General features: G+C 39.2%; 1 protein-coding gene across 1 annotated transcript; it reads right to left on the bottom strand.

The window, feature by feature from the left end:
* Window positions 1-360: 360 nt before the first annotated feature.
* LOC139963072 (alpha-(1,3)-fucosyltransferase 7-like) lies at window positions 361-3,925 on the bottom strand. Its single transcript, XM_071963556.1, has one exon. It carries the CDS (start codon window positions 3,900-3,902, stop codon window positions 2,739-2,741), a length of 1,164 nt encoding a protein of 387 aa, XP_071819657.1. The 5' UTR covers window positions 3,903-3,925; the 3' UTR covers window positions 361-2,738.
* Window positions 3,926-9,775: the final 5,850 nt, after the last annotated feature.

Here is a 9,775-nt window from a genome sequence, read left to right as displayed (position 1 = left end):
TGCCCAACTAACGGTCCTAATCATTACTTATTCTTGCAAAACGTCAAAGCCAAGTACGAATATTTCCTCAATCAACCGCTTCCGATTGAAAACCTGATGTGGAATATCCATTTCTTTTCCAAGGGACTCGTGATACTCACTTGATGTTCATCGACACGGACTCATACTGTTATTCTCGATAAGGGGACTGGGGTTGACAGTGGATCGAGTTGTTTGGTTTTCGTGCCCAGACTTTCTATCTTGTTGTACGAACTTTCTTAAAAGATTCCTCCTCATCCTGCTATGCCACATCGTTATTGAAAACAGTGACTTTGGCGATAAGTTGAACATTGTACAGTAAAGAAACATACACGGTGTATGTTGCGTGCTTGCATATATCTATTCCCAATGAATCTCACTCAAGACTCGGCACTAGAATGTCATCCAAAACTAACAGCAATAACAGCTGCTACTAAAACTAATTATCATAAACAGAAATAACATTGACATGCTCAGCCGTTAAAATACTTTCAATATGAAAATTTACATAACATGACATGCACTCTTACATCACTCCCCAGCCCCTGAGAAAATGTCCTCATTTCTTCATTTTACTTTTACAAATATACATGACCTTTGAATTTCAATCTGCGAATTATTCATTAGTTATAGGTCTCTTGAGTATAGAAAAATAATAATTAAACGGCCAAACGCCCATATAAATGCATTAAATACATAGAAATTCAGTTACTCATGCCTTACACCTGGCATTTACCGTACGAAACGTTACCGGTATACATCACATACAATTGCCCAACTGCTATTTACACGATTATGCAGCTAACTACTCTACTCCAATGCAAAATTCAATTTGTTAACCACAAAACAGTGGTTAACGCCGGTGCCTTTCAATCATAAGGTCCCGAGTTCGAGTCACTTCAAGATTAATGTATGTCGTCCAGTTACAGAGTTGTTGACAATTCATAATCATGGACGTTAAATGTAAATCCAACAGACTGAATTGAGTCAGCTTTCGGCTTTGATAAGCCGATGAGGCTTCTTTGCGAGTTCCTGCTTGCAGGAGCATCTAAAATACATACACACATACATACATACAATTAAGTCAAGTGTGATATCAAATGAAAACCTCAAAAGAAGAGCAGAGATCGCCGTCTGACGCCCTGACCGTGTTGTTCTTTGTACCGGGTACCCAACCTGCGGGACACCATTTACGTGGTGAGAGGTAACAGTCTCTATATTGCCGTACCAGTCCCAGAAGATTGACTGGGAACTATAGGAAGGGATTCTAATAGTTATATATAAACTTATATTAATTCCCCTAAGTATAGTTTGAAAGGCAGCGACTAGAGATTTGAAAGGATTTTATGGAGACAAATAAGGAATAATTATATTGGCGAGAAAAACTCCCGGCATGCACTGATAATTGAAAACCCCATCGATGCAAATTTATATGATGATGTGGTTTTTGTCTAAGGATCAAAAAAAAATATCAGCTTTATTGCTATGTCATCAACTTCAGCCAACAGAAAATTCGCATAAATCATTCTGGGGCTTAAACACAATATGATTCATGGATGTTAAAATTAAAATGTGGTGGTGATGGGGGTGAGGGTGTGGGTGGGTGGGGGGAGGGTACAGAAAACCGACTAGCTTTTGAGATCTTTCCGAGGAAGGATAACTTAGTTTTGTTCGGTGGCCCAGTTGGGACTTTGAATACATCGATCAACTCTTGATCTCATACAGAACAGAAAATTATTATTATTATTATCATGGTTCCTTATATAGCGCAAATACTATAAAATATATATAATTCATACGCGCTTTACATGAAGAGTAATTAAACAATAATAAGAAAGAATTTAAAACAAAAATCAAGTTAAATTAAGTTAATAAATATAGTGGATAAAAGAATATCATAATTACATGAAAAACAGTAAAACAAATATATAGCAAGGACACAATTTACGAATCAGAAATCAAGTGAATATAAAATATAGCAAATAAGAAAATATGATATTTAATAGAAAAATATAAATAAAAATTTTATATAAAAACCTTGGAAATTAAAATTTGAAAACGTAAATAATCGCAAGAGCCGGGAAAATATAAAAAACATGGACAAACCACAGAAATAAAAATACAAAAAATGATATCAGATATTATAAGCTTTGCAGTATAAACGAGTCTTAAGTTTGGATTTAAAAAGGGTAAAACTGTCAATTTTTCTTAAAACCTGCAACGATGACACACTGTGTTGTAATCCTGCCAGTAATTTTCGTTCAATTTCATTGTGTTGGTAATTATACTACACGGGATTAATCGTTCGGCACCGGCTTGAAATTTACAACCAGCTGGACATAGGTATAGGCATTTCTACAGATGCAAGTTCATACTGCACTCGACCAGTTCGACTTGTTATTCACTTATTTTATGCTTAAAACTATTTTCTGGTCGATGTACTAGAGTTGATGGGCAGAAATGATGGAACTTTTCTGCATGTTCTTCTATGTATGGATTTGTGTACGGGTGCGTTTGTTTCGTATTCTGACCGAGGAACTGAACAAAGAATTCCAGGTCCTCGGTTGTGATTTCTAAAGAATCACCAAGTCCTCGGAAGAATTCTATTGTAGGGGTATTGTTAAGGTTAGAGTACGTGGATTTGAACAATGGAAAAACAATGGGGTCCTCGGTCTGAGTGTAATAAAAACATGCGTGTGTGTATCTGTGTGTCCTGTGTGTTATGCCCACAAGCTGCTCGATTTATGTTTGTGGTCCGGCGGATATTCGTACTTCTTCAGCCAACGATGGCGACCGCAAGACACACAAGTGTCTTCCCACGAGGATGAATAAACGTTAAATGGAGTTCTTGGAACACCCTTTTCCGACGCGGACACAGAGTCTTCTTGCAGCCTCTTCATCAGTTTACATATAGTTCCATCGCTCACTGCACGTTTGTAATGCTCCGGAATTGTGTCTTGTAGTATTTGACCTTCTCTTTTCCATGTGAAATACTCTTTGTAAGCTGTGTCATTTCCATCGAGGTATAACAGATACTCCGCCATCTTATCCATTGATTCGAACTGATCAGCATGGATGAAAGAGTTCGGTGGCGCTAACTTCACCAAGTCCTCCAAAGGTGGACCAATTACAACAGGGACTGTTCCGAGTGATAACATATTCCAGAACTTCTCGGTGATATATTCCTTACAACAACTGTTTTCTAACGCTAAACCAAATTTATAAGTTTTCATGAGATTATCAAATTTCAAGGAACAGTTTGCTTCCCAAGTCGCTGAACAGATTGATAATTTTCCACATTTTCCATAAGTATCTACAGATAAAAGTTTCTCAAGATCATGGACAAATCCATGCCTGTTCCATTGTAAAGTTTCACAATGACTCGCTGTCCAGGATATGACTCTTTTTTTACCTGCGAGATGTTCTGTATCATTCCAAAGTCTTTTCGGTTTTCCTATTTGGAATGGTTGATAACTTCCATAAACAGTCGTTACATCGGTATGGCTCAGGTAGGTATCCGCAAAGTCATACGTTTCATTTCGTAAATTCCAAGGAGGTAATAGTCCCCGTACATAGATGGCACTCTCAATGGTACTGAATACCCAACGTTGATTTTCATGTTTGTATCGTAATAAATCCCTCCAGAGATTCAATGACATGTAACTACCAATATGTGTAAAGACTACAAGATCGGCCGATGCGATAGCCATTGGAACATCAACATGATCAACTACCACAGTACAGTTATTTACATTAGTTTTAGCCGATTTAGCTGGCTTCTTCTTCTTAATCTTCACTTCCATATATAGATCATTAGGACATTTAACGACGAAAGGGAACTGTCGAAGCATAGTCGCCCACTTACCAGCAAGTCCAACAAACATGACTTTCTTACAGCACAGATGAGCCGCTTGCGAAATTATTTTTCCCACTTCGACGCGGCCATATTAGCATAATGGGCGTGGACTATCGGTCGTTGTTACGGCTTATTGGTCTACGTCACAGACTATGCAGTGACATCTCTCGGGTGTTTGTTTGGGTGCTGAAAGTTCTCAATTAAGTTACATGTCAGGGATTCTAGTACACGTACCAGTGTAATAAATAGTATAGTACAGAGGGACATTGCTATTTAGTCATAGTTATAGCAGGGAGCTGCTACTCTAACAGTAACAGCTCTCTGGTTATAGTTAATACAGACGCAAGTGACAACTGTTTAATAAAATGGGTAGAATATTTCAAGTCCGTAACAATACCCAGTAGCGTACGTAAACTAATGATGAAAGCACGTAGGCTCCTTACTGCAGTTTAAAAGGGGGTTCATTTATAAATGAACAAATAATTTAGAATGATGGATAAAACAATATGGGGCACAATACAATACATGTATCTTTGTAGGTTTTTAGCATTGAAAGGTCAGTGGGCCTACCTGGTGTAATATGAAGTGTAATAATCAATACCACGGGAGGTTCATTTATAACTTTTCCAGACCCTGCTGTCACGGGAGGTTCTTTTCCAAACTTTTCCTGACACGGGAGGTTCATAACACATCTAATAAACAAACACAGTTTGATTTTGTGATGGAATTTACCTCAAGAGCTCCAAGAAGACCCGATTGACTGGGAGAAGCAGTCGCACATCATCATGGATCTCATGAAGTCATGTCTTAGGCCTGAGTATATTGGGCCTGAGTATATTAGCTGAGTATATAATTAAAGAGCTATATACGTAAGAGCTCGAAGTCGAAGTCACAAACTTGCCGGCCTGTGACGTATTCATAAGCCACGCCCATGTGGCCGCGTCGAAGTGGGAAAAATAATTTCGCGAGCCGCTTTGCTTACGTTGGAAACTGTTTTATCGCAAGTTTGTATTACATTGTGATCATGTTTGGAGAAAGACTCGTGAAGCGTAGCACTACCAGGGAAGACATCAAAATGTGACACAGAAAAGCCTCGTTTATGTGCTACGAACAGGTCATCTTTCGATAGATTGTAACCATGTCGAGTCTCCAGTTCGTCCAGGAAATATTCGTGCCAAATACCATCTGGTTCCGATGCGTTTTGGGCTCTCCGAACTGCTGAATCATATTTTCGAAAGGCCTCGTTGTCGTAGCAAGTATAGTACATCCCAAAGTAGTATTCGCTGCCGAAATGAAGACCAAAAATGACTACAACACATGCAGTAAACCAAACGAAAATAGTACGACGTTGACCCATACTTTGGCACCTTCAAATTATACCGTGACGAATAGTGTAATGGTCCTTTCTCACATCATGCACAAACAAGCAAGCAAGTATGGAGTCAAGTCTATTCAAAACCCAGAGAACAGTAAATATTGTAAAGGCGCTACGGTTCATCACATTCCGTGTGGTTTACACAACGAAACTTCATTATTATATTAATTCTCTATAGTTAAAAATAACTGACACGTCCACCTGTGCATACATAAACGGTCATAGAGCTGTTTCTTGTTAAGACGAAAAAAGAACAGAAATGGAGGGCCTGATCCTCTATATATTGTTATTGTGTTGTATTGCATTTCTTTGTTCAAGTCTATAACGCTGTTTCGCCAATCTTATATCATTCCATGTATAGAAGCTACATTTATGGCGGTGTGTTCAAAGGCCAATTGACCAAAGATAAGCTGAGAACTCAAAGCTGCAGGACGCAATTAGGCGGAAACGAAATGAGGGCGGTATGGGAGAACTTAGCATACATAAGACTCCGGATGTGTGACCCTAGTGCAAATGCCCCCCTCAAACAAAAATTCTGCCCTCCAAACAAACACTCTGCCCCTCCAAATTTGACTAGCTGGCTACGGGCCCCGTTCAAGTTAATAATTATATATGTCCGGAATGAAGTCACAGCCGATAGGCTCATCGTTTTAGCATTAAAGGGTGTGTAAGATAAACGATGACATTAATTATGCATGGAGCGGTGGGCACTATTATAGGTAGTCACATCACAATTATAGAGTAGGGCACGTCAGTCTGAGGGGTAAACCATTGCCGGAAAATAGCCCTATGGTGACATACTGTATTGATTTTTTTTGGCGTTTGATGAGTCATCACCATTCTGTTTGGATGCTTGGATATTGAAGAGGATGAAATAAACTAATGATGGTCTAAATATCTGGAGGATTGAATTAGGTAATTTAAGGTATTTTAAAAACAAGAAGGTTCCACAGCGACAGCTGGCTGGTGGGTCGTGCACGGAGCAATATGCGAATCTTTGTGCTCTTCTAGCTTAAAATCTAATCGGTCACGGTGGCAAATGTTGAATGATAGCCCACTGAGCCTTCAGCTACCATATGGTGGTTAGGACTTGTCAGTTGTGTACCATGCATTGTGCACAGTACAGCGTGCACCGTATACACCGTGCACAGTGCACCAAGATGTACAGAAATAATGAACCTTGTACAAGAACAAATTGTCATCGTACAAGAGAGAGAAAAAACTATGACATACCAGTAGTTTGATCCAGCCTATATTGTCACGTAACAACTTACAGTAATTTGTACCACACAAAATAGCTTAATATAAGCAAAACCTTCATCATGATGGTTATTTCAACTAATTGCGAAAATGTATCACTTACGATAAATGTTAGAACTCTAAAATAGCATACATTCAGAAATAACAAATTATTCGGCATAAGATATATGTAGCTTATTAAGAAATGACTTACTGTTTCATGATTGGTCAGTCTGTTCAAAGTTTACGTCATATCACATTACATACTACGTTAGGCGCATCCTTGAAGCGAGGTATACACAACGTTTATTGTAACGTAATATCATGAAGTGAAACAAAATCTTACTACCATAAACCGTGAGAAACAAGAAAAATTCAACTAATATCAGGGTACACGTTATACGTTTTGGGCAGACTCGGCAGATACCCTTAGAGACGGATTCTACACATGATCTTATCCGAAAGGTCGAGAAGCGACTGTTTCGATTTTTCAGGAAAGTCACCTGCAGGACAGAACCTGGGTATCAAACAACGAACCGACTGAGCAGCTCTCAACCCCAGTCCCTTTACATCAATACTGAGACTGTGTGATCATCGCCAAGTGTGTATCACGATTCCCCCGGAAGGGGAACATAATGCTACACATTAGCTACTTTCTTAAAAAGGCACCCAGGAAAGAACCTGGACACGAAAAAAAAAACAACGTACCGACTGAGCAGCTTTCAACCCATGTCCCCTTGTATAGAGACCGTGACTGTGTGATCATCGTCAGCTGTGCATCACGATTCCCCCAAGAGGGGAACATAGAAATTTATTTCCCATTGTGTACACTGTATAGTATTAGATGGAAATGTGGGTAGCATTTTCAGACAGTACTTGTCTTTCATAGCAATTTTGAAGCACAAACATAACTGCAGAAAAGGGGATTACTCTGAAATTGCAAAAATTTGGAAATTTATTCCCTTCATTCTCTGTTAAGGCTTGTATTTTACCAAATTATTAAGGAGATACTTAACCCATTACGCCTACATCAGTTCCTCCTCCTATCAGCGTACTGTTCGAATAATAAGAACTAACCGTGCAAAAATCCAAATGAGTGTATAGTGCAAATTCATGTCAACATGTTTTCGATCCCATATTCCGTAAACACATTGCAGATGGCGAAACTAGATATACTTGTGATATCACCGTTACCTGGGAAAATCGGGCGTAAGGGGGCACAAAGAGCCAGCTTCCCCTTTTCTTTTCTTTTTGATCGACTTCTGGGGGTATGACACCCCGCCACAAATAATGGCTCTATTTTATATCTTCTTATTTTTAAAACTATACACGGTCGGAAAATAATGGTATTTTACCTCTTACATCTGTCAGTCTTGCAGAGTTACGTATTCTCATGATGAGCGAACAAACAATAAATAATAATTCGAATTTCTCCTCACACAAATTCTATACATGTTATTCTGTTAGCCTGGCCCGGAATGGTCGACAACTAGCAACAGCTTCCCAATCGATATAACTTTTACCAGTAATTTCTTAAAGCAGCACGCAATCAATAAAACGATTTTCACATTACAAATATGGTAATATTCTCTAGGTTGAGAAGGTAAAATTGGGGCATGAGTAGTACTGCATTAAACATTATACTTCACTGCGGTTTGCTTTAGCAACGGGTCGTAGTTGCGGGGTAGTATCAACTCATGTTTAGGATACTAACACCTCCTGTTTAGGGAAGTAGCACCGCCTGTTTAGGATAGTAGCATCTCTTGTTAGGGTAGTAGCACCACCTGTTTAGGGTAGCAACACCTCCTGTTTAGGGTAGTAGAACCTCCTGTTAAGGGTAGCAACGCCACCTGAGGTTCTTTTGGCGTTCCATAAATGGGAGCAATTAATTGTGGTGCGACCATAGAAGTAGTTCAATTTATATGGGTGCGACACGGTTATGGTGGTATACTCCTATTAGAGTCTCAATCCGCGCGGATGTTCTCCTGCAGGAAAAGGGTTAAAATGCAATAGGAGAACAACTTTTGTGATATGTTATCAATCAGGATCTGTTTTTTTTTGTGGCTTGCATATTGAATAGCATGAGTGGAAGTACATGTGGTGCAAACATTGGGTCCATTGAGGCAATCTTAAACCCCTTTAGGCCTCCCAGGATCAGCGTACGAAAATTGTTTACCACTGAGTGAAGAGGTTTGTTTACAAGTGACGAGGACTTCAGGCTCTGATAGCAAAAATCTTCGCCATCATGATAAATTTAATGGTGGCATGAAAGGCCATCTTGTGATCTATCCAATGATGGGCAGCGTTTAGCTAGTGAGAACTTCTATCTAATGTGAATAGCTATAAAATCATAACCTGCATACAAATAGGCTCCTTGCTTTGTTTTTGTTGTTTTTTGTTGTCTTGGTTTGCTTTTAGCTGCTTGAATGATCCGCCACCACTAAACTCCTGGCTTAATTAAGACTTGAAGACTGAACATTTCGTGCGGAAAACAATAGTGCGGTTAATCTTTTATTTGCTATTAAAGATTTTGACACGAAATCACGAACAATGTCACACTGGCCAAGTAGGTCCAATTTCGGTACTTATTAACAGTAACTACGCCTTCTTTACATGTTTCCTACATGTTTGCAATCAAACTTGAAAATATTCTGTAAGTCTTTTAAGTTTGCCCTTTTGCCTGTCTGGCTATGAACTTTGTTCTGTCTCTGTAATTTTGAAGAGCAATGCTACTTTCCCTTTTGAACGAGGCTTCACTGACATTGTTTGAAAACTTCGGGAAATTACATAAGATAACATCTTCATGTTCATGCATGGTACGGAAACCTGTCAGCTATCCAATGATGGGGATAGCTGGAGAGAACTTGAAAACGTGTCAGCTATCTAATGGTGGGTATAGATAAAGAGAACTTTGAAACGTGTCAGCTATCCGATGATGGGTTTAGCTAGAGAGAACTTGGAAACGTGTCAACTATCCAATGATGGGTTTAGCTAAAGAGAACTTGGAAACGTGTCAGCTATCTAATGACGGGTATAGCTAGAGAGAACTTGGAAACCTTTCAGCTATCTGATGGTGGGTCTAGCTAAAGAGAACTTGGAAACGTGTCAACTATCCAATGATGAGTTTAGCTAGAGAGAACTTGGAAACGTGTCAGCTATCTAATGACGGGTATAGCTAGAGAGAACTTGGAAACGTGTCAGCTATCTGATGATGGGTCTAGCTAAAGAGAACTTGGTCACATGTCAACTATCCAGTTATGGGGATAGCTAGAGAGAACTTGGAAACC

Source organism: Apostichopus japonicus, chromosome 21, assembly GCF_037975245.1.
Source record: "Apostichopus japonicus isolate 1M-3 chromosome 21, ASM3797524v1, whole genome shotgun sequence".
In the NCBI taxonomy this organism is placed as follows: domain Eukaryota; kingdom Metazoa; phylum Echinodermata; class Holothuroidea; order Aspidochirotida; family Stichopodidae; genus Apostichopus; species Apostichopus japonicus.
Note: the sequence above shows the minus strand (reverse complement) of the source record. Positions and strands in the feature narration are given on the sequence as shown.

Bases quoted from the DNA above. Each gene is read 5' to 3' on its own strand.
- LOC139963072 (XM_071963556.1), bottom strand. From the start codon at position 3,902: ATGTTTGTTGGACTTGCTGGTAAGTGGGCGACTATGCTTCGACAGTTC.